This window comes from Diceros bicornis, chromosome 4 (assembly GCF_020826845.1).
Source record: "Diceros bicornis minor isolate mBicDic1 chromosome 4, mDicBic1.mat.cur, whole genome shotgun sequence".
NCBI classification, from domain to species: Eukaryota; Metazoa; Chordata; class Mammalia; order Perissodactyla; family Rhinocerotidae; genus Diceros; species Diceros bicornis.
In genome coordinates this window covers 21,367,543-21,393,453 of record NC_080743.1, presented here as the reverse complement: position 1 = coordinate 21,393,453, position 25,911 = coordinate 21,367,543, and the positions used below count along the sequence as shown (strand labels likewise).

Here is a 25,911-nt window from a genome sequence, read left to right as displayed (position 1 = left end):
CGTAGTTGATTTTATCTCATGACGGTCTTGACTTCTACTTTACCCAGCCATTCTCCCCTCCGTGCTATGCTGCCAGTCAGCAAATCTTACCAACTTTACCTTCTGACCACTCAGGTACCTCCCTGTTGTCCATCCCGACTCCTTCTGGCTTCCTTCAGTCATCTTCCTCTCTGGCCTGGACAGCTACAGCAGTCTCCTCAGTGGTTGTCTCACCTTCAGCCTTATACCCCTCAGATCCGTCCACACAGCTGCCAGGGTCATTTCTCTGGAAGTATCTATCTTGCTGTTATGATCCTTTCTGCCTCCCAGGACTCCCTCTGGGATGAAGTGGCCTCCCTTAAGCGTGGCCTACAGGGCTTTTTTCACCTAGCTCTGCCTGCCTCTCCCGCCCTAGCTCTCACTGACCCATCAGTACTCGTCTCTAGAACATCTTGCCGGCTCTCAGCATTGTCTTTGTTCAGCCTTTGTCCATTTACCTGCAGTGCTCTCTCATAGCCTGTCCTCCAGGCCCAGCTCCCCTCTGGGGTGAAGCCCATGGGAAACCCTTTGTGACAAGCCAGGCATTGTGTGGCTCATTGCACTTAGCACAGTATATTAGAATTGTGTTTGTGTATTTGTCTTCTCAACTAGACCTGGAAGTCCTTGAGAGCAGGAACTATGTTAGCACATTACGCTCGAGCTTTCTTTCAAAAGTAGCTAAATGGTATTGTTTGATATTTAACAAAACACCATTAGTTTATGTTCTTTAATGCCTAGGTCAGTGGTGAGTGCAATTTCTATTTCAGGATATTATTTGAACAAAAAAATCCGTTGAACCAATTGAAATACTACAAGGAAATGAGAAAAACACATCTGGGATTGTGCTATTATTGTCTTCTTCAGTTTAAAAACTCTTAGCATCACCTTTAGAGAGGCAGGCTGTCATTCTCTTCCAGTCCATTTAAAGAGAGGTTAATAAGCTGAGTGGAGTAGAATATTTTACTCATACGTCTGTTTTTTCATTCCTTAGAATCTCACAAATTATGATCTGTGCAGCATTTTGCTTGGAACATCTACACTGTTGGTCTGGGTTGGAGTCATCAGATACCTGGGTTACTTTCAAACATATAATGTAAGTGTGTGGCATTGGGTAGTGCAACTGGGATTGAGATTCATTTCTTCTTTGGGGTCTAGTAAGCTACTTTGTAATTTTCCCCATTCTGTTGATTGTTTTTCAGGTGCTCATTTTAACAATGCAAGCCTCATTGCCGAAAGTTCTTCGCTTCTGCGCTTGTGCTGGCATGATCTATCTGGGTTACACGTTCTGCGGCTGGATTGTCTTAGGACCATATCATGACAAGGTGTGTAGCACTTATTCTTCCTTCCACACATCAGGCGCTCGAGACCCTTAAAAGTGGGTTTCCAGCGCTCACCTTCCTCCCACTTTTCTCCAGCACCTACCCTTCCTGTCAGTAAACGCGTATCTTCGCCTCGGTTTTCTTTTTCTTTTCCTTTTCAGGATGTTGAAGTGACTTCAGGATATTGAAACGAACTGTGAGAGACTAGAGAGCACATTTCATAGTCTGGAATGGCTTAAGGGGTCACATATAAACCCAGCCAATCATCAAATAAGAAACATTTGGACATGAGATTACTATAATAAAAATGGAAATTAAATGAGGAAAATTATTACAAAATCTTTCTAACTTAAAGTATTAGGGTTTTCATCGAAATTAACTGAGGAGCATGAAGGTGGACAAAGACTGACCACATGAGCTTTATGATTAAAACAATAACTCGTCTTGTCTTTGCAGGAGGCTTTGATTAGTGTCATCTTAGTGCCTTATTAAAGATCAGTATCTGAATTCTAAACTGTTACTGGGCTTCAGTCAGCATCATAATCTCGGGGACATCAAATTTATGTTCAGATGTTCTTGTTTTAAATGATAAATTTGACTGAAAGATACACCAGTAAATGAAATTAGGTAGGCCTTGTTTTCAGACCAAAAAAAAAGTAAAAGGAATTATTGCATCTTATGATTTTTCTTCCGTGGGCCTCTGGCAGTTGGAACAACAGAAACAACAAAAATAAAAATAATAGCAGCCCACTCTTGATGCTTGTGGGTTAGGCACTAGGCGAAGCATTTCTGTCACCTCTCTCATTTAATCTTCGCTGCAGCCCAGGGTACTGTTATCTTGCCTTACGTGCTCTGCAAGGATAAAAGAGGTAAAAGTGCAAAGGATTGCACCGAAGCTTGGCTAACAGCTCAGCCTTCAGTTTTGACCTTGATGGTTGCATTAAACAAAACATGTGATCAAATCTGGTTTACAAACGATTCACAAAAACTGAGCAGTCCACAAAGCTCAGACTTTGTGTTGTCCTACTAAAATAAATCCTAGTAACCTAGCACACACTCAGGCTTTGATTGTTACATTTAATATGTCCAAAGAGAATTACTGTTTTCCTATTTGAGAAACTGTATAATTAACAAAGTGACAATCTCTGGGTTAATAGTAAATCTTGGTAATCTTATTGTTTTTCCAATTCCATGCCACTGCTTTAAAGGTGACTCAAGAGTAAAAATTGTTCTTTGATATGATCTCTCTGATCTGGAGAACTTACTGCCTTAGTGCCCAGGAAAATTTACATTTTTCTTCCTTACCTGCCTCATGCTCTGACTGCTTCTCCACATTTTTGTCACTAGAGGGCAATGTTGCACTGTGTGGAGTAAATACTGAGCCTAAGGATTTTGGCTTTAATTCCCTGGCTCCAAGGCCTCAGGACAAGTGGTCCTATCTCCTCTGCCCTATCCCGTTATTATTCTGGAAGGTCCCCAGATAGTGATGCTTGAATTTTACTAAAATAACTGCTATTCTCGAGTGCTATGTGCTAGATAGATATGGTGCCTGAGTTCTTCACCTCAGTTGCTATATTAACCTTCCTGGTAGCCCTGTGGGGAAATATTATTATCCTTTTACAGAAAATAGGAATCTGAATATGTTAGCTAATTTTCCTGAGGTGACACAACTAGTAAATGGCAGAGATAGGATTCACACCCAGGTCTACCTGACCACAATAAACACGCTTTTACCAGTACCCCATAGGGCTTTTCTTGGTGTTATCTAAAACAGACCTTACGAAAGAGTATTTAGTTTTTTTTTTATAATTTTATTTATTTATTTATTTTTCCCCCAAAGCCCCAGCAGACAGCTGTATGCCATAGCTGCACGTCCCTCCAGCCGCTGCATGTGGGACGCGGCCCCAGCACGGCCGGAGAAGCAGTGCGTCAGTGTGCGCCCGGGATCCGAACCCGGGCCGCCAGCAGCGGAGCGCGCGCACCTAACCGCTAAGCCACGGGGCCAGCCCCAAGAGTATTTAGTTTGACCCCAAAATAGATCAGCTGTGAAAGGAGAGCCACGTAATCAGTCTTATTTCTCTTAAAGTGTGCCAAGTTTGCCTTGTGGAAAATGATGTTATTTGTTTTGTGTGTCTGACTGCATTTTTAGATGTTCAGTTCTGTCCTTTTAAAGGATCCGGGTGAGATTAGGATGCTCTGGACCAGCACTGTCCAGTAAAAATATGATGAGAGCTACGAATGAGAGCCGTGTGTGTATTTTACAATTTTCTAGAGGCCACATTAAAAAAAAAATTAAAAAAAAGAAACAAGTGAAATTGATTTTAATTATATATTTTATTTAACCCAATATATCCAAAATATTACTTCAGCATGTACTCGGTATAAAACATTGAGATATTTTACCTTCTGTTATTTTGGTACTAAGTCTTTGAAATCTATTTTATCCTGACAGCACAACTCAATTGGGAGTAGCTACATATTAGATGCTCAATAATCTTGTGGTTAGTGGCTACCATATTGGACTCTGGACCTCTACACTCGTGTCTCTCACTTAATGTCACCCATCCATCTCTCCCCCAGAAGAGCAGAGGGATAAGAGCTGTCTCTAGGGTTGTCTAGCAGGTCTGTTTATGTATCTCTCATCTCTGGCCAGGCTGATATATTGGGGAAATGCAGAGTTGAGTTAATTCAGTGAATGTACTCGTCAGTGGAGGGAGAAAACCTTCAGTCTGGTGCTGGACTTTCGTGCTTTCCTTCTCCATATTGCTGCTTCTTTGAATCTGAAGTTAGAAATGTTTACTGCCCCCTGCACCCTTCCTCCAAGCTGAATCCAGACTCAGAATTTTCTGGTTCTGCTCCTCAGTATCTATTGAATCAGAACTTTCAGTATTACCTGAAGCCTTGAAAAGCTGAGCACCACAGCAAGCATTTTCTAGGATTTCTAGAATCACAGTAACCTTGGGTGTAGAAGCTGACTCTTTCTTTAAACAGACAAAAAAACACTCTAAAGAAGAGGTATCAGGAAAACTAGAATTTTACCCTGCTATTTGGCAACAAGAGTCCCACATTTTAGCTCCTGTTTTCCTCTTGGACATTGGATTTCAGTAGTTCACCTGAAAGAGAGTGTATATTTCTACAAGAAGCGTCCTGCTGAAGTTGATTCCAGCACTAATGGACTTCGCACAGCGCCCTTTCAAATGTCTAGGTGCAGAGGGCTGGAGACTGCTGATGTTTAATAATTCAAGATGAGGTTTGGGAAGAATATTACTCTAATGTGGCTTTTACATTTCCAGAGGACTTGTTTACTGTGAGGAATAAATCATGGTCTGCATTGTGCCCATTTTTCAAATGAGAAGACCAAGGCATTGAAAAATTGTTGGACTTTGCTGATGACGTGGGTAAAAGCTCGGCAGAACCTGCATCACATCTTCGTGCTTTCAAAGCCTCTAATTTTAGCCCAGCACCTCTCTTATTCAGAATTATTAGCCAGTTAACACATTTTACTTGAATGTTGCATGAGGTTTTTAGCACCAGCTCTTGAAGCAAATTTTTATGTCATTCTCTGACATAAGCTGTTGCAGGTTATGTGTTCATTTCAATGAAAGTTCTTTTTGGCTCGATCACAAAATTATCATTTGTGGAGCCTACAGGGACTCTTTATGGAAATACCCATTTAATATTTGTTAAATATCTACCATGCAACAGACGTTGTCAGGTTTTTCTGGACCAAGTTCTTGGAGGGCCGTGACTATGGCTTATTGCTCTTTGCAATCCCATAGAACGTGGTAGGGGCTCAACAAGTTTGTTGAATGAAGAATAAACAGAGAGACAGCAGTACCTGCTTTTCAGGGGCTTACAAGCTCCTGAGAACCAAAGCAATTCCCTGTGAATGCAGTCCTTCTAGACTGGAAGTATATTAGGACCTTACTTCTCTTTACCTTGGGTGTTTTTAAAGTTCACTTCTACTATGGATTTTGGCCACTGAAACTGACTCTGGTTTGCAGTCACTTCTTGTGGTACAAAATGACCCAATCACTTACCTTATTGGGCCTCTGCTTTAACTTTTTGGTGGGTTAAAATAAATCTCTCATGCGTAGAAGAGAGGGAGTATAATGGTTGTGAATAACATTAATGTTGAGACAGGTATGGTGTCTAGACTGGTCCTAAGTAACTGCACAGGAGACTGAGGAGTGACTTTGATGCGTACGGACCAACTGGCTATTTGCAGTTCTGGAACCTGAAGCACAGACCGTTAGGGGTTCTTAAAACCAAAGAAGGAATTGTCCAGTTTCCAAAAGAAACTAGGAGAAATATGAGTTATTAATGGTGCTGTCAGAGTTGTAATTAATGTCCACAGAAACCGGCTTGAACCTCATAGTCTTAAGGCTGGTGGAGAAGATGGAAAATATTTACTGAGAACTGCCTGTCTTAAACTGTTAAATAATCTGCATATTGTTAAGTGATGTGCTCAACCAGATGTTCCCTCCAGATCTCTATGGAGAGCAGCTTTGGTCCAGCTCTCCAGTCGTTGCTGATGCAGCAAAGGCAGAGGCATGCTCCTTACCTGGCTTGCATTTGTGCACTCTCCCTTGGTTACAAACTTTACCCTGTGCATCCAGCGTGCAGCAGGGAGTGTAGGACATGGTGTTTTGCTATCTAGCTGGGGTTTGGAGAAGTGTGTATAAAACCAATTAGACGACCATCCAGTAGTTTCCTCTGTGGCTCTTACCGACCCAGAGAACAGAGAAGGAACTAGAGCTGCAAGAGCAGTCTGTCTTGAAGTAGACTTTGAAATAGTCCTTCAACGTTGGCTTGATTGGACACAGAAGAAGAAGATACCAGGTGAAGAGAATAAATCCCATGAGGAAAAGATGGAGAAATGGGCCTAATGTTGTGGGAGGAGACAAGCACAGGATGTTAATTTTGGCTATGAGGAGATGGAATGAGGCCACGTAAAGGAGGAACTTATCCCAAGCTTCTTGGTTTGGATTTTTACTTTGCATCCAGACTTTGTATATTCTTAAGCAAGAGGAATGACCTGAAGGCTGTATTCTGTGAAGTTTAGATTTGGCTGCAGCTTGGACTGGACGGTGAAGAGGTTGGCGTGAAGAAGACTTCCTTAGAGGTTTCTGTAATAATCCGGATGTAAGTGTTGACGAGTGAGTCATAAGTGAGTAGAGTAGAAAGGGTGGGTCAGAGAAACATCATAGGAACAGACAGACCCTAGAAGACTGAAGAGAGGGGCAGATTAATCAATTCAACACACAGTTTTAAGTACTTGATTATTTTGGAGTAAATGTTTCTTTGGTAGGAGATCGAAATCACTGTCAGAAATAGGGAAATTTGGAAGGAAAGCCCGTTTTCCGGGTTAGGGTGGTGGGAGGTTTTATTTTGTTGCGTGTGAATGAGTAGCATGACTTCCAAGTGGAAATGTCCCACAGACATTCATCAGGGACTTGGCCATCCCTAAAGCCATCCTGACTAAATGGACATACGGCCCCCACTGCTAAGGACAGAATTTGGTGTTTCTGAAAACTGTATTGTCTTTTGCCTAGTGGGTCATTGATGTTCTTTAGATAGAAGCTTTTCATATTCATCTAGTGTTTAACCCTCTGACCCTAGAGATATTAGTTTATTAAGCACCTGTTGTTTGTTTTTGGTTCATATGGCAGGAGTTTGTCAACCACTTAAGCCAGAAAGGCTGGGTATGGGATTCAAGTGGTGTTCCACACTAGCCTCTGCTCAGCTCGCATCCCCCAGGTGGACACCTCCAATCAACTTGCTCGTATCAACAAATCTACCTGGCACCTCAAACTCGCCTCGTCTAAAACTGAGTCCATTGTTAGTCCCTTCCCCTTGTCCCCTCCCAGGCTTATTCTCGCCTCAGTTTCCTCCTTTTCACAGTCTCCCCTGGACTCCTTGCAATCCGGGGCTCCTGCACTCACCTCTCACTGGCATCCCGGCCCCTGGGTTTTTCCCTTCTAGGAGATCTTCCGCATGCCATGGGTACCTTTTAGAAACACATGGTTGCCTTTTGGAAACATCATGTCACTCTTCTGGTTGCAGTTTTTTACTAGTTTCCTGTCATGGCCTGTATTGATATGAAGTATGTAGAAGACCACACAAGGCCCTGTGCAGCGTGGCACAGACACGCCTCTCCAGCCCCTTAGGCTCAGTGCTGTATTCCCGCCGTGTTCACTGAGCACATCCTTCCTTTCTCTTCTCACCGGTGAACTACTCAGCCTTCAGGCCCTAGTTCTGAGGGTCACTTTTCTTCTACAGCCCACCCTAGCTCTACCACTGGGTGTTACTGTATATCCTGGTTGTGGCCTGTCCACTGTTAGCTTGGGAGCCCTGAGAAGGCATTAGCCGTGATCATTCATCCTTTGGCACTTTCCCACCTCTAGTAATCTTTAGTTTTTAATGTGCTAAAATTACCCAGACCTGTGGTTGGAAAGGCTATCGTGAAACCATTCATTGAACATTTCTGGGGCCCGTACTGTGTCTCAGGCACGTCCCTGTTTGCTGGTGTTGAATACAGCTGCTACAGTTCTTTCAGAAAGCAGTTGGCAGACTGTAGCCTTAAAAATGTTAGTCGCTTAGACCCAATAACAGGTAAAAACATTATGGTTAGAAATGGTCATTACATTGTTCTTTATAATAGCAAACATTGGGATGTCCAGTGATGGGGAAATAGTTAAATTTGACATAGGTAAATTTGACAGTCCAAGGAATAGACTGTGTTCTCCAAGTGTGAATAACATCAGATGATGTTAAGTAGGAAAAAAAACTCAGGAGCCAAAATTGTTAGACGATATGACCGCAATAAAAAATGCCAAGGAAAAAACTGAGGGAAATAAGAGGTTATCTTTGTGACTGTGGAGGGGAGTTTTTAATAATGTTTTCCTACTTCTTGTGGTATTCTAGCTGTTTTAAAACGAATGTTACTCATAATAATAATAATGACAACAGCAACAACTTCAGCAAAAGAAACTAACTAGATACTCCTCTGCGTTTTTGGATAATACATCTCAAAAACTACTTTTTGCTTCCCTCCTACAGTTTGAAGATCTGGACACAGTTGCTGAGTGTCTGTTTTCTCTGGTCAACGGTGATGACATGTTTGCAACCTTTGCTCAAATCCAGAAGAAGAGCATCTTGGTGTGGCTCTTCAGTCGCCTGTATTTATATTCCTTCATCAGTCTTTTTATATATATGATTCTCAGCCTCTTCATTGCACTTATTACAGATTCTTATGACACCATTAAGGTAAGTAATTATCAGTGTTTGCTGCCCGAAAAATACTGCAAAGTCTATATAGATTGGAACGTAGGAAAACACTATATTTTTTATCTGTTTGAAATACTACAATTTTTACTTAGATTTTGAAGTTTTGTAGAAAAGAAACCTTTTAGATTCTGGAAGTTAATTTTAAATGTGCATTTAGGACATTGTCCCTGGTACCCAGATGGTTTGTAGGTGTGGGGAAAGAGAAAGGCACTGGGTAAGGATGGGCTGAGTTTGATAAACCAAGTAGTTAGGCTGTCCCTCTCAGCACTGACAGATGTACCTGCCTGTCCTGGGACTTGGACCCTGAGTAATAAGTTTCTGTGCTAAGGGTGACCACCACCCTGATAACTGTCCAGATATTGGCACACCTATGCCCTCGGTGATACAGCCATGAGTGTGGTGCAGGTTTCCTTTAAGTTATGAAAGGTAAGGTTTTTGCGGCTGTTGAGCTTCCTACCTTTCCAAGCCACCTGGTGGGCTCTGTATCCTTTCAGAATGGGTCCATTTAACAGATTTGTGGCTTGAAGGAAGCCTGGCTATCTTGGGTGGTGGTACCTCCACAGTGGATGGTCATGCTTGGAAAATCTGTTCCAGGGCCAGTGTTTGAGCAACCAAGGGTGCCATGTCCGTGCCCTGGAGTGTTGTCCTCCTTTTGAGCCCTTCTCAGACTAACTCAGAAGGAGCTAGTCCATTGGAAATACTCCTGAGCACTTTTTGTGTGTTGGGGAGGTTAGTGTTCATGTGGGAACACATGGTTGGCTCTACAGCAGGGCTGGGCATGGAGAGGGAGGCTGCACGCTCCTGCCCTGTGGGTTCCTGTCTCTGACATGGCAGTGTCCCTGTGGGTGGGCCAACCCTTGGTGATGTGGTGGATGACCTCAATAAGTGTGAAGTGGGGGGTCTCAGGGTCTTTGTGTCTGCTTGAAGGACCTGCTGTCTCTGCCCCACTAAGTGAGCAACTTCTATAAAGTTGGAATAGAGATTACTTCCCAGGCAGATTCTCCATTGGCAGTGTGGGAAGGAGAGATCTTGTCTGGTCTTGCAATTAGCATTAAAACTTTAGACATTTGACAATTTCCTTCATTCCTCTTATTGATACCTCTCCCCTTCCCCACCCTGACTTGCTTTCTGGGGTTTTCCATTGGATTGTTCTCTGTTCCCGTGGTGGCCCTGGCTTGGCCTTCTGGGACTGACAGGTTGATTCATCATTGTTAATATCGGTTTTGGACCTGAGCTAGCAGTGTGGGAGAGTTTTATTTTAGCAAAGGTGGGTTTGGTTTGTTGACAAAGGGAGCATTTTCTCATGCTCTATAAATTAGGTAATAACACTGTGTACTTTTTAAAGAAGTACCAACAGAATGGGTTTCCTGACACGGATCTTCAGGAATTCCTGAAGGAATGTAGTAGCAAAGAGAAGTATCAGAAAGAGTCCTCGGCCTTCCTGTCCCGCGTCTGCTGTCTGAGGAGGTCAGTATTGTGTTTGGTCAGGTCTCCATGCTCCTGAGATGAGCTGCCCTGCCGCCTTAACAAAGAGTCCTTCCAAGCTTAGCACCACACTCAGAAAGCAGCTTACTGTGGGAAAGAAGTCATCCACCTCTCATTTCTTTCCTCCCACTGAAATTGGCTTTAGAAATGAATTGTTTCTTATAAGACAGGGTAGAAAGCTCCATGACATGGTTGAAATCTCTTGGGAATATTATAAGACTATTATGAGATGGCATGAATTATGTCCCTAAAGTCAGGAGGATGAACTCTTAAGCAGCCAAAGTAAGAAGTCAGAGCTCTTATTTTTAGAGGTGGAGCTCTGGGAATGCCAAAGGCATTTTCCCTTTTCACGATACCTGGTACAAATAGCTTTTCTTGAGCAGAGCAGGAAACCTGCATGAGAGGAGGCCGTCCGTGGCGCTGGGTGGAAACGTCAGTCGCTCTTCACTGACCAACTGCGCTTTGCTTGCTGTTCGTCAGGACACTTATGAAAACGGTCTCGACTTCAGTGGCAAAGCGTCCACATCGTGGTTTGGGGGCTATAATGGGGGTCAGATGATGATAGTTTTCTTCACTGTACCCTTGTTCGTTTTCATCTGAAGTCAGGGGGTGTTAACTCAAAGTATCGCCTACTCATGTTTTTTGTGAAGAATTCTCTAAACCAGATTCTTGAAAGAAGAGAGAAGAACATAATTGCTACTTAAAACCACAGGATGTATTTTCTGTTAATCAATTCATACTGTATCTTGGGATTTGAAGTGATATGACTGAGCATTGCCAAAGAGTGTCTGGTAAATATGAAATGAGGTCTTCTCAGAAAAGTTAAGATTTTAAAATCACATTTCATCCTCTCAGAGCATTAAATTGTTGCCGTGGAAGCTGGGATAAAGGGAAATTAATTTTCTTAATAGGCAGCTGCCTCCTAAGAGGTGCCTTATATAAGGAAAGTCTCTCAGAGTTGCTTTTCAAATATGTAGTTAACTATAAAGAAAAAATATTCATCAGAGGATGTAGTTGTGAATTCTGTCAAGTAACCAATAGGATTTTGGTGTTTGATTTTTGGACCTTGGTTTGCACCGCAAACAGCCCCAGGAGGTTGTTAAATGTTTTCTTGTGCAGCCATATGGAACAAGTGAAAGATTTAAGGGGTAGACCAGAAGACTGAGTGATAAGATTGGGTCTGAGTGGTGAGAAGGGAGCAAAATCAGCAGACAGTTCACCATAAGGTGTGCTAAGGGTTGTCAAGAAGATGCCTGGTTCGAAGGAGGGTCTGCCCATCATAAGGAATGAAAGCATTAAATGGAACAAGCAAGTCCACCAAGGAAATCAACTGAGGAACTAAGATATTGCGGGTTTTGAAAAGAAGGGTATCAAAAAATAAAAACAGAAGTGGCTGTTACCAAAGATGGTCATGGGTGAAGTTAGCGAGAGCAGTTGTAGTTGAGTAATCAGATCAAAGCCTGGATCCCCAGGGGATGTGGATAGACCGCCGCAGATATAGACCCACACTATAGAGTATTCCTATTCCATCTCAAAGATTTTTAAACCATTGTTCTCTTTTCTCTTTCCTCCTCTCCCTTTCTGTTACAGGAAAGGAAGTGATGACCACTTGATACTTATTAACTAAAATCCTTCTGCTAAAGATAATCAAGTTCCAAGCCTCCTTATCCAGTGACAATGCAGAGGGACCCCAGACAGCTTGGACCAGCACTTCCAAAAATACTGACTTATTTCATTGTGGAGGGGGAGAGAGGACTGACTGTCAGCTGGCTACCACAACTAAGTTCTACAGTTCCTTTTTATAAACTTGGGTGATGAAGAATAGACTACAGTTAACTACTGGGCATTAGTGCAATAGAGCAATGATAAAGAAATTCTGTATTAGTCTTTTAATTTATGACATCATAATGTTGGGATGGAAATAATCATATTTCAGAGTGTGCAAAAACAGTGGCGTTTAAAGCCATGCATTTAGAGATGTGTGTTTGTCATCACATAAGGGTTCGTTTTAAAAGGGAGTCTTGGGTTAGAAGACACTTGTTAGTTGATGGTCTGCACAGAAATGAAGTTGGTTGCAATACCTAATTAGAGACTCCAAGCTGGAGAACTGGTAAGCCATGTAAAGATCACACTTAAAACAACAAAAAGACCTCTTGCAGTGGACATTCCTGGGCCTATTTTCCTGTGGTTTTCTTCTTCAGTGTGATATGAAGCAACTGTTGGCATCATCAGTGGGATGAACAGAAAACAGAGTCATTTGGATACCTTGTCATTGTGCTAATAGATTGTACACACATGACGTGGAAGGAAACTTAGCAGTGGTCACTCATTTTAACAATTGAACTCCACTATGGTGGGGACTTACCCTTGTCAAGCAAGGAAAGATGGTATTTTTATCCCAAATAAATTTATTTTTATCATAACATATGGAACTACTACTATTTTTTTAAATGTAGTATCTCTTAACATCTACCTAATGAAAAATTCCCATCACATCTCTATTAACTATCTGGTCTCCAAGAGGGTTTTCCCACTTTCTTAAAAGCAGTGAAGGAGATACAGGAGCTAGTATATAGACGTTATTCAATAAATATTGATGATGACTGCAGAGATTATGATCACTTCATGCATAGATTTATTCCATGCTTGAGCTATCTCAGGGGTCAGCTATTTTAAATTTATTGGTGAAGAGTAGAATTTGAATTAAGCAGGACCCTCATTCCACAGCTCTCCCTCTTTTTCCCCCTGCCCCTACTTGCCATGCCCCTTCCAGATTTTCCTTCTTGTGCCCCCCTCTTCTCTCCTTGTCCCCACACTTTTTTCACATGCTCACACCAAGTCTAGGCCAGGAAAGTCATCTAGTTAATACCATTAAAGTTTCTAAGTGACTCGTGTCTACACACAGAGTACTTTGCTAAAATTATCATTTTAGTTAACTTCTTTTCTTACAAAGAATATCAAGAGTTACATTTGCCTTTTAAACTAAGGACCTTTTAACTGGTGGTTCTGGGGTCAGTGGTGACTTCAGGATCAGGTATGAAATCAGCTCACTTACTCACTTCTGGAGATAACCCCAGTGCTTAGCTTGTCTTCTTTTGCGTATCTGCCACTGACTGGCATTTTAATAGAAGAGTAATGACGGTCTTGTGCTCTTGTGTTTCTTTTATTGGCTTTCATGTTTCCTTTTATTTCTTTTCCTTCCAACTGGACAAAACACCTTCAGGAAGAACAATCTCTTTTCAAGGTCACCCTGTATCTGTGAAAACATTGTTTTCTCACTTTTTAACAATTTTAAATGATGGTCATTTTACCAACTGTACTGCTTGTTCAGATTTTATTGAACAATGTTATTCTCATAACTTTGCTAATAGACACACTGGGATAAACCATTTTCTCTCCCACTCTAGGTCTCCACTTGGAGAGTTAACTGTGAAAGTTAGGAGACGTGTTCTTTCTGCCTGCGGGCTTCATTCTGGAATCTCCAGCTCTTGTAGAATGTACCTCCTTAGCTTGCAGTGACACCCTCAAAGTCAGATCCACATCCTTGAGCTTGTTGCCGTGGGGTGGTAGAAAAGAGCATGGACGTGGGAGCCACCTAGACAGACTTCAGTCAAAATCCCAGCTTACCCGGTAACTGTGTGGCCCTGGGCAAGTTACTTGCTGCTTCTAAGTGATGATGATGAACCTCAACAAACTGTGGGATTCGCATTTAAGTCAGCTACCTCATGCAAAGCGTGGCATTGAATTGCAACCTGAGCCATTCTTTCCTTTTGATTTTCTGCCACATTAGTAAGTATGTAGGTTTCATGGAACCAGGGAATTGTGAAGCCATTAAGACGCTTAGTCTGCAGCCCGTCTGCCTGGGCTCCTGTCTTCCTCCTGACCGAGTCTCCTTGGACAGCTCACACTGGGCCTCGATTTCCTCATCTATGAGATGGGGATTGTGAGGATTAAATGTCAGAACATAAAGTGAGTGGAACAAGACATGAGTCGTTAAGTGCTCAATGAATATTAGATCTTCCAGAAAGTTTTCTTGCATGCTCTACAAATGTACAAATTCATTCACCTGGGCCGGCCAGAAAGATCTTTCTTTTGTAGTGAGCTCACCACACACTTTTGGTGGACTTTGTTCTGGTTAGGACTTTAAGTGTGCAAATGTTGCACATCCAGCCCAGTCCTGGAGGCAAGGATCAATTCAGCCATAAGAAGCTCACACTAGGTTGTGAAGGAGCAGTATGGCCGTGAGCAGCCTAAATGCCCTGCCATTAGGGCAAAGCCATCAGTCCTGAAGGGAGGGTTAAGGTCTCTGTGGTGCACAAGCTGTCACAAACGCCCAGTCCTTCACCCCATCCTCTACTGGGAGTCCACTGCCTTAACCAAATTTGTCAGAATGCGGGAAATACAGGTCAGCTTGCTTCTGGCTGATCTGAGGTGGCAAATGCAAAAGGGTGAGAGCGGGTATTTAGGAAAAGATTCCAGTCACCGGCCCCCAACCCCTGCTGAGGGCCCATATCATAACAATGTTGGGATGGGTGCCTGACCCAGTGGAGGCCGAGGCTCAGAACGTCAGGTTTACAAAGGCACAGCAGCCCGGCCTTTTCATCCTCTGGCAAATAGCCAGTCACCTTCCCTGTAAAAGTAGGCCAGCACTGCCAGTGTGTTCAGGGGCCCCAGAGTCACTGGGGAAGTATGTTCAGTGAATTGCTACTATGGTCTTGGCCCCAGATTGCTCCTGTCAATAATAAAGAGCTTAGAGATCCAATGCCAGATATCTGAACAATTCACCTGTGGCCGGCGCTTATTCCGGTAACGGACGACTAGACCCTGTTTTACTACTAATCAGTCCCGCCTCTATTTTCATGTAACCTGAGCAAATTTTATTGTGCTATTCCTGACTTGAAGTTTGAACATCTCCACCACAGCATCCCAATGACGCTGAGTCTTTGCCACACGTCTAGGATTTCACACTACTTGTAAAACGTGCGAGAAGTAGCTCTCGTGTGATGGGGTGACCGAGGATCTCACAGACAAACCCCTAAGCACAGCGTTCAGATCTTAGGCACTGTAGGAAGGACAGTGAACAGCAGGCACAGGACAAGGAGACTGGTGATTCAATGTGTTAGAGCAAGTACTGGCCACCTCTGCTTTCCTTTTTTCCCCTTGAGCTGTTCCCAGCTCTGGATATTGATCATTGCAGCTTGGCAGCTGTGCGAGCTGTGCATTCACAAAGGACCCCACACTCGGTTTAATGCTCTGTCCTCACCATCTCACAATTTTTAATATTTTTTGAACAAGGGGCCCCACAAATTATGTAAAATTCTGATGATAGGACTGGATAACTCAGTGATTTAGTCGTGGTCTTTTAGGAAAAGGCTAGGAACCCAGCATTGTACTTTTTCTTTACAACAATTTAAATGCAATAAAAGGAAAGAGTGAACTTCAGTAGAAATAGCTTTTTAACAGACATTTGGGTACACCACTTCTCTCAGTCTCTGTTCTCTCACATAAGTGGCTGTGAGGCAGCTGCTTCTCTCACAAAGGTGATGAAACTTCTGTGGTTGGTGATATTGGTCAACGTCGTTTACATGTCGCACTGGCAGATTGGATGCTGGGCTGCTCGCCTTTCTCCCTATGTCCTACCCCCCATCGATGAAGAGCCTTATTTTTGACTTTTTGTTTCATGTTTTTCCCTCGGTGGAGAATCAGCTTAGGGTGGTTCATCTTCTAAATTCAAGTGTGTTTGCCCAGTTGCCATATGACCTCTGACCTTGCTCAGCAAAGTCCTTTTGGACCTGCTCCACACACTGGACATTCAGACACTCTCTCCAAGCTCTTTGTAGCCATTTGCTTTTAGAACAAAGGGCCTATCTTTGAATGGGAAGCTGGAGAACTACTAAACATGCTGTGTATTGGAGAAAATAACATATTAACACTGGAAAGACTTCAAGATGAACCAAATCTCAAAATAGACACTCAAGTTGTTAGAGAAAACAATACAACTCATGGCCATTCTACCATGGGCTCATTTACAGCCAATGCTGCTGCAAACTAGTGGGTGAAAATGATGGCAAATGTGTCTCTTGCCATCTATCTCTGCCTGAGAACCAGGGAGTGAATGAGAAGCTAAATGAGTTACATACAAGCCTCTCCACACCACCTTACATAACAAGGACAACAAAACTCTGACTTCTTAAAGACCTCTGGGAGCTATTGGCTGTGGTGAATGGGAGAGACAATTTATTAGCGTGATGTATGTTTCTTAGTTTCTAATGATACATAAATTATCCCATGAGCCATGATACATATGGTTTAAATGAAAGCAATTTTTTTTCTAGCAACACTAATTGCCTAGCAGCAGTAAATTACTCATCCCCCGCTGCCTATGGGCTGTGGTCATTATTCTCTCCTTGAGGTTGAGCAGATGTCCCCCAAGAGGAATGTTTGCTCTGACAAAGGGAATTTACATCCTCACTTGTAGGCCTGCCATGCTCTGTCTACAGAAGGAGAGGGTATTAATAATGCCTTTTGGACCTCGCACCATGCGTTTGTGCCCTCCTGCATGTGTTATCTATGATAACAGGATAGTGACTTGGGTTACAGCTCTTGGTTGCCTTTGGGGAGGGAGTTGCTATCAATATTTAATCTTCTCCAGCGGGGGTTTTGAAAGGTAGGCTTAGCTAATAAGTGTGGGAGTTTCTTAGATGACAAATTAAGCAAGGGAAGTGATAAGCACCATTAATTTGGGGAGACACTAGATAAAGATATGATGTACAGATGGAAAACGGTGATGCTATTAAAGATCATTAATTCAGTACGTATTTGTTGATTTCCCATACTGTGCTGGGTACTAAGGACACAGGGAATGACTGACATGATCACTTTCCTCAAGAAGTTTGGTGTTTAATGGGAGAGACACCACGTACCAAGCAAGGATAAATCAAGGTCACCCAAGGTATCATGTGAGAGCAGAATGGCGGTAGTTCCTGTCTGCCTGAAGAATAAATTAAGACCTCTTGAGGAGAACCAGACAATGCTAGAACTGAGACTTGAATAATACATTGTATTTGACCAGCTGGCCATGGTGTGGGCTTTCTGGATCAAGGGAATAGTATGGCAAAGACTTGGACATCTGAGAGAGAACCTGGTCAGTTAGAAAAACTATGTTTTGGGGGCCGGCCCTGTGGCGCAAGCAGTTTAGTGTGCGTGCTCCGCTGCAGCGGCCCGGAGTTTGCCAGTTCGGTTCCCAGGCGTGCACGACACACTGCTTGGGAAGCCATGCTGTGGCGGCATCCCATATAAAGTGGAGGAATATGGGCATGTTAGCCCAGGGCCAGTTTTCCTCAGCAAAAAAAAAAAAAAAAGAGCAGGATTGGCAGATGTTAGCACAGGGCTGATCTTCCTCACACACACAAAAAAACTATGTTTTGGAGTGGTCAGATATAGGTTATATATTGGGGAAAATGCTAGAAGACAAGACTGGAGAACTGACAAGGCGAGGAGGCCATAAGGACTGTGAATACCACGAGAGGGCTTTAGACCTGGGACCTATATGACCAGAAAAGGCAGAACTGTGACTGATGGATTGGGGTGGAGTGAGATAAGCAGGGGAATTATTTACAAAGGTACTGCAATCATTTAGATAAAAAAAAAAAAAATAGAGTGATGCTATCACCCTGTAATTAAACACAATAACAAACACAATGAGAAATTTGCCTGAAAACTGTCTCTAAGGAATACATGAGATCTCATATATGTGTTTTATCAATCTGTGTGTATATATTTTTTTTTTCTCAAAAGACTTCTCTGCTAAATACCCTGTCATTTTCTTAAGATTTCATGCTTTTGGACTATGCATTTAGAGGGGAGGATCTCTTTTCATAACTTCCATTATTGAGAAATACATTTATTAGGATGAATGGGTTGAGGGGCCGGCCGGGTGGTATAGTGGTTAAGTTCGCTCGCTCCGCTTTGGTGGTCCAGGATTCGCCGGTTTGGATCCGGGGCGCGGACCTACTTATCGCTCATCAAGCCATGCTGAGGCGGCGTCTCACATGGAGCAACTAGAAGGATGTACAACTATGATAGTTATCTACTGGGGCTTTGGGGAGGGGGAAAAAAAGGAAAAAAGGAGGAAGCTTGGCAACAGATGTTGGCTCAGGGTCAATCTTCCTCAAAAAAAAAAAAAAAGAATGAATGGGTTGAATGAGTCTTTCTATCACATGGATATTTCTCCTTCCAACGTATTTAAAAGAAGCTTATCAAAGACGTTCTGTTTCTGTATCATCCCTCCCGTCCTACCCTACACACACACACGCACACACACACACACACACACCCTCTCTAAAGTACTCTAACCTTGGCCAGCCACAGTTTGTGTCTATAAAGGTAGCAAGACTGGTGGATGTAACTGCTAACAAAACCAGCCTAACATCTTTAGTCTGAAGCTTACAGATTCACAGAGACTTGATGGAGATTCCATCCGTCCTGCCCCCTGCCCATGGCCACTATCAAGATTTGGGATCATGGAACGTTCAGGGTGGTCACCTGGGAAAGGAGGGTGCTACAAGTCAGTGCTTGGAGGTGCTTTGCCCTTATGCCCCCTTAGGCTGGGACAGTGGCATGGGGAGAGGTTCAGGGATATTGAGGGTCAGGGGACGGGGAGGTGAGCTGATGGAGGGACACTGAGAATGGATTGTGTTGGGCCCCCACTGTCCTGATTTGGAGGATGATGGTGAATGTGGTCATGTTAGAGGAATGTTCCTGGGCCAAGGTAGCCTGAGACTGTGGAGGGACGGGGCAGAGAATGTGGCATGGCCCCCACCTCACAAATGAGGAAAACATGGAGTTGTACAAATGCCCGAGTGCACGTGGAGCTGATGGCCAGATCCCTGCAGAGAAGGTCAGTAGTTTGTACCAAGACCAACCCAGTGATGCCTCCTTTCAAGCTCCACCTGCCTCCATTGAGCTCATCCTGTGAGGATGAGGGGTGGTAAGCTCCTAACACTTTGTTAATGTGTGGAATGTGTGAGGTGGCAGAGGGGTGGGAAACCTCATCAGGCGTCTCAAGGCAGGAGGTCAAGGAATCCAGGCTGGGCATTGGTGGTGAGAGAGAACTCTTGAAGCTCTGCAGGCTGACATGGAGCAGGGAACCGATCTGTGCTCTGAGGGGCATGGTACGCAGTCTGGCACAGACCCCTGGGGGTTCACTGTCTCAGCGTGCTCAGAGGGCCAAGCCATGGCTTTAAGCTGATCCACACCAGCACCGTGACCCTGGATGACCAACAAGACACTACGCGGGGCAACTATCATGTCCACAATCCTTCCTGGACAGTGAGGCTGCCCAACCCACGTCTGATCTCTGGGGAAATGCATTTGAGCTTCCAGCCAGACTCACATGGAAACTGCTTCCCATATCTTTTCTCAAGAAGGTCAAGTTCCTGAAATAGCTTTTAAGAAATCATAGTAATGGACTGAGGAAGCGATGTGTGGGTCAGTGATGATTCTTCTCCTAGACTTTTATCTCCCTTGCATAAATGGCTCCATAGTCCATCTGGAAAAGATGAGCATGAGGGGAAGAGATGACAGGCAGATGGGGGAAGTTGGGGGTAGGCATGGCTGTGCTAATAGGGTGATGACATGGCTTCACCTCTCTCACACTCTTCTCTAGGCGGAGGGAGGCCCTGACCTTTAGCCCTTACACAAAGTATTCTGTCCAAGTTTCCACATTTATATGCTTGAGACAAAACAACTGACATTTATTGTTCTGCACTAAAAGTGAAGCAATTAGGGCCAGCCCTGATGGTCTAGTGGTTAAAGTTTGGTGCTCTTACCGCTTCGGCAACTCAGGTTCATTTCCCAGTCGAGGAACCACACCACCTGTCTGTCAGTTGCCATGCTGTGGCGGTGGCTCACATAGAAGAACTAGAAGGACTTACAACTAGAATATACAACTATGTACTGGGGGGCTTTGGGGAGGGAAAAAAAAAGAGGAAGATTGGCAACAGATGTTAGGTCAGGGTGAATCCTTCCCTGCAAAAAAAAAAACGAAGTAACTAAATGGGATAAAACCCATGGATGTATATTCCGCCCCCACCCCAGGCCTTTTCAAAGAATGGCAATTCACGTTCACAACAGGCAGCTCAGAGGGTAAGTTATTGAGGCAGAAACCTGTGCAAGCCAAGTGAGCTAGTATCATCAACCAGTATCATCAGGAATGTGTCTTACAACTGTGTAGCCAAATAAATCCAGATGGGTTAAAGCTTTAAATGTGAAAAGCTAAGACTGTAAGAGAACTAGAAAAATATATAGATGAATATTGATCTCATCCAAGAAGCAGAGAAGGGATTTCTGAGTTTAAAACTGCAAATAAACCATAAAAGAAAAATAAGATGGATTTAGTACATAAAAATAAAAAACTTGAGAGAATTAAGAATGTAAACCAAATTTAAAAAGCACACTGGGAAAAAAATAATTGCAGCATATATGACTGGCTTAGAATCCTTACTGCATGAAGAACCATTGCAAATTCCTGGAGGGTGAGCCCCCAATGGCAAGGACTAGATTTTCTGTGTTTTTGTATTTCATGTGCATAGCAAGGTTCCTGGCAAGTAGCAAGCGCTCAAAAAATAGTACATTTTTTAAAAGCTATATTTGGTTGAATGCCTACTATGTACATGTATTATTGCTACTCCTCCCAACAAACTTACAGCTTACGTGTCAGGATTTCTGTTTTACCAAAGAGAAAACTGAGCCCAGAGTAAATGGCAGAGCCTGGCTTCAAATCCAAAGCTTCCACCCCAAAGCCCTCCCTCATCTTCTCTTTCTGCTGCCTGCCTTCTAAATAATGCTTACTGAACAGAACTGAATGGCAGAAAAAAAATGTTTAACCTACCTAATGAGAAATGTGACTTCTATTTCAAACAACACCTTGTTAAGCAACATTCCTTGAACTCACACAATGCTGGTGCTAATGGAAAATAATCCGTATCTTTGTAGGGGAGTTGAAAGCTCCATAGAAGGTCCCAGGAATAACACTAAATGGCCAAGTGATTTAGACAAGTTGTTAAGCTTCTCCAAGCCTCAGAATTCTTATCTGTAATACAGGGATAATAAAATTGAGAGTACAGAGAGGTTAAGTAACTTGTCCAAGGTCGCACAACAGTAACCACCGAAGCTGGGACTCAGACCTAGGCTGCCCATCTTTAGAGCTGGATAGTTCACAAAGTTGATGGACTGTCTAGGAGATATTGGATGTAAGGAAGCTTTGAGAAGGATAATTGGACACGTTGCGTGAATGAAGATAAAACCTAAAGTTATAAGCCTGTTTTTTTTTTTGTGCAAGAATTGTGAAAATCAGAGCTTGATAAGGACATCTTAGATGTCTTGGTGTGTTCTTCTTGACCTAGTATCTATTTTTAAATTTCTATAGCTTAAAACATATGCTGGCAGACTGATCATTCCCCCCTCCCCACTTTGACATAAACTAGTATGGTAGCACTGATGGTAGTACTGATTAATGGATCAAAGTCAACATGCCCACAATTAGAATCTTATTCAACTAGATTCTTTAAAAAAAGAAAATGAAAATAAAACAGATAATTGAATCCACTGGGGTGGAGTTTCTGGCACGTGCAATAATGAATCACCAAATAGTTGTGATTGAAAAAAGATAGCCACCTCATAAAACTTCAGCTCAGCACCTCTTTTATCTCATGGCTGGAAGCCAGGAGAGTCAGTGTTAATAACGTGTTTTAATATCGCTCACGTACTTTTCATGCCTCGGTGCAGTATTTGATCATCGGCGAAGTCAACAGTAGTACATGCATCTCAATTAGTGTAGCTTTTGGAAAATGCCCTTCATATTCTCTGTCTCTCTGATTTATATAATTTACTTTTCTGAACCATTTGAGAGAAGGTTGTATATGACATGCCCCTTTGTGCCTTAATAACTTCAGTGTGTATTTCCTAAGAAGAGTCTCTTATATAATCACAGTACAATGAACAAATTCAGAGAATTTAATATTGATACAGTACTTTTATCAAATCTGCAGTCCCCAATCCAATTTTATTAATTGTCCCAATAATTCTCTTTATAGCGTTCTTCCCCCTCCGGTACAGGATCCAGTCCAGGGTCACTGCTGAAATTAGTTGTCATACCTCCTTAGCTTCCTTTCATCTAGAACACTTCCTCAGCCTTTCTTTGTCTTTCATGACACTGAGATTTTTGAAAAATACTGGTATTATTTTACATATAGCCTCTAATTTGGGTTTGTTGATGTTTCTTAGTGATTGGATTCAGGTTATGCATTTTCAGCAGGAATACCACAGAAGCAAAGTGGTGTCCTCCTCGGGATACCATATCCAGAGGCACGTGGTATTTGTCTGCCCCCCGTGGGTGATATTTATTTTGATTACCCAGTCAAGATGTTGTCCAGTTTCTCCATCTTTGTGGTGGCCATGAAAATGCATGACTCAGATCTCCTGCTGCGAGGAGCATAGCTAACGGCTGCCCCGGCTTCTGTGCTCAGAATCCACCTGCATGGAAACCACGCTTTCCGCTGACTGCTCTGGCCAGCGAGTGAACACAACAACGATCCTAAGGTAGGCCCATTCCTGCCAGACAGGGGGCTCCTCTGATGGACTCCCCATCAGCCTGGCTGAATACTCTTAGAACTGGGCTACATCTAAGACTCTCCTACCCAACACTCCATCTTTTCCTCTCTTCTTCATGGGGTCAGACCTGCATGGCAATCTGACAGCTCTCCCTGCCTCCTCTGGCTCACTCCCTTTTTTCCTCACAGGAGCCCCCCACAAAATTCTCTTGCATTTCCAATCCTGTGTTGGCATCTGCCTCTTGGAGAGTCTGAACTAGTACAATGGAATACCGAAAGAGGTGGGAGAAAAAGGCAAGGTGGAGATTTGGAATTGGTGTACTCATTGCTGGTGGGTGAAGAGGATGCCATCCTGCGTGGTAGGTGGGGCACAGATAGTCCCTGATACAAGGTGGTGGCCCAGTTGCCAAATATTCTACTGATGATGACCTGGGAAAGTGTCCTGGTGGTGGAGAAAGCCAAGGCAACTGCGATGATTCAGGCATTTAAAATATATGGGGAAAGGAACGCTTCCAAAGACAGTAGTTGGCTCATTATTGCTAAGTTGATTGACACTCTGCAGAGGGATGAGAATCTGAGGGCTAAGAACAAGTAGTTAAAGGCCAAGTGTGAGAGCCAGAGGTCTCGGTGGTAGCTTACAAAGAAGCCCGGATCTCCTACAGTGCAAGAGCAGACAGACCGAGCAGCAGTCTGATGACCCTGGTTAGTGGACCTTCTCTCCCTTATTTTACATATGAGAAAATGGAAGCTCAGAGAGATGAAGTAACTTGCCTTTATTCACCCAGCTTTTTGACAGGTCTGCCCACCTTCAGAGCCCTTACTCTTTCTGCAGATACGTTTGTGTGGATCCGTGGATTCTACGGAAGGAGAAGAAGGCCATGGCCTTGGGAGGGAACACTGTTGCATCATACCCACTACATATACCATCTCATCCCTCTTCACTACAATTTTGACTGAAAAAAATTTTTTTTTGCCAGATTCATATTCTCCATCTCAAGAATTCAGGGTTACCTAAATAAGAGTAGTGGATTGAACAGTAGCAAGACATGGCAAGACATTCTAGTCATGCTTACGGGAGCTACAAAACCCATAACTAAGACAAATATTTCTTTGCACTGAAACAAGTTTTCCTTCTCTTTGGGTAGACACACAGCTCTAGTTGTGTGTGTGTCCAGGGAGAGAAAGGTGAGAGGTGAGAACTGTTTTATGGGCCATGATTTGCTTATATTTGTGTAAATAAATAAATGGCAGGAGTTTTATTCTTAAAGATTAGACAAAGCACAATTACAGATAATTGAGATTTTACAGGCATGTTTAAGAAGTGGTGGGTAAAGATTTTTATACTAGCAATCCATCATAGGACCACGGATTCGTAATAATATCTTACATTTATACAGTACTAAAAGGTTTGCAAAGGGCTTTCACATATACTATTTAGTTTTATCCTCATAATAACCTTGCGCTAGGTGGAGCAAGTATTATTATCCCTGTTTCATATATGGGGAAATTATATTCTTTCACAAACAAAAAAACCAAAGAAAGTTAATTGAAATTCCCACACATTATAGGAAATGTGTCAGAAACCTGGCATAAGAGGAACTCAGTTTCTGAAACTACCTACTGTTCTGCCTGGAAATTTTGATTTCTTTTATAATATTTAATATTTAATATAATTGCTAATACACTAGACTCAGTGTTCCCAAACTGCAGACAGGCCTTACTTAAATCTATAATTGTTTTTGCTACTCTTTGCAATCAGGATTTAATAAATTAAATAATATGAGCACACAACATGAATCTTTTTCCTTTGACATTGCTGAAATTTTAACCAGCTTTAAACCTTTTAGATTGCTGTGAGGTTAATTAAAAAGGAGAGAGAAAAGAACTAGACTTAGTAATTCTAGATTTGACTTTTTGGGAGGTGGGATAGGAAAGTGTTATTTTTTCCCAGTAGGAATACTTGTCTAAAGGTTGCAATGGAAGGTGTGAAAAAGCAGCAGTTTTATAGACAAAACTTTGCTTTTTAGCAAAGTAGCTTCTTGGAGAATTATTTCTTTCATATATGTGGTGATTCTCTTTATCCTAAATAACACTTTTTGCCTTAAGGTCTATTTTGTTTGATAATAATAGAGTTACATAGGCTTTCTTTTGCTTAATATTTGCTTAGTATGTATTTCTTATCTTATGATTTAAATGTATCTAATTCAAATAGCATGTGGCTGGATTTGTTGGCTTAATTACAGTATCTCTGTTTGAACTGAATAGTTTATTTTGTTTACATTCTTGTGATAACGGATATATGTGGGCTTATTTCTACCATCCTAATTTGTGTTTTCCATAAATCATGCCCTTTTTTTCCTTGTTTTTTCCCTCCCTCCTTTCCTTCTTTTGTATTAATGGAATTTTTCTTCCTTTTATTTCCTTTTATTTCTTTTCTTTTAGTATTTATTATTAACTTTTAAACTTTCTACCTGACTTAGAAAGATCTAAAGTTAATCAACATTTCAATGCTCTCTTCAATAATTTAAGAACCTTAGATTTTTTGCCTCCAGGCACCTTCATTCTCCATTTACACTCTGTCTTACATACTTTCTTGTCTAGTATTTGGTTCCTTTTTCTATCTCCCTTCCCTCATTAATTGCTAAAAACAGCAATAGTAAAATTACTTACTGTCTGGTACAGGCAAGGTTTATTCAGATTTACTCATGTTTTTACCACTTAACCTTAGTAAAAATGCTTTTCGCACACCACTTCTTCTTTCTGGGTTCAATTTCCTTCTTTCTTTAGTAGCGCTTTTATTGAGTCTCAGTCTTCATCTGAAAAACATCTTTAATTTTACCCTCAGTTTTCAATAATTCTTTAGCTGAAAATTAAATCTTAGGTCATCCACTATTTTCCTTCACCATTTTGGTAATGGTACTCCATTCCCTACTGGTCTCTATTGCTGTTGAGAAATGTTATCAGTTTAAGTAATTTGTGTTTTCTCCCTGGTTGCTTTTAAGATTTGTTCATCTTTAATACTTCATTGTGTGTGTGTGTGTGTGTGTGTGTGTGTGTGTGTGTGTGTGTTTAAAATTTAATTGTTTGAGATAGTTGTAGTACTTGAATCAGAAAATTCATGTCTTTCTTCAATTCTGGAAAATACTGAATCATTAGTTTTCTAAAAATATTATTTCCTTCTGCCCATT

General features: G+C 42.3%; 1 protein-coding gene across 3 annotated transcripts in view; it reads left to right on the top strand.

Moving 5' to 3' along the window:
- MCOLN2 (mucolipin TRP cation channel 2) overlaps positions 1-12,529 on the top strand; it is a 51,454-nt gene extending 38,925 nt beyond the window's left edge. For 2 of the 3 annotated variants that reach the window (XM_058538405.1, XM_058538404.1), the window contains exons 10-14: positions 1,010-1,111; positions 1,218-1,340; positions 8,400-8,606; positions 9,973-10,094; positions 11,703-12,529. In XM_058538405.1, the coding sequence (XP_058394388.1) occupies positions 1,010-1,111; positions 1,218-1,340; positions 8,400-8,606; positions 9,973-10,094; positions 11,703-11,739 (591 nt within the window). In that variant the 3' untranslated portion in view covers positions 11,740-12,529. The remainder of the gene's footprint in view (positions 1-1,009; positions 1,112-1,217; positions 1,341-8,399; positions 8,607-9,972; positions 10,095-11,702) is intronic. The other variant, XM_058538406.1, reaches the window with a different exon arrangement.
- The last annotated feature ends 13,382 nt before the right edge of the window (positions 12,530-25,911 follow it).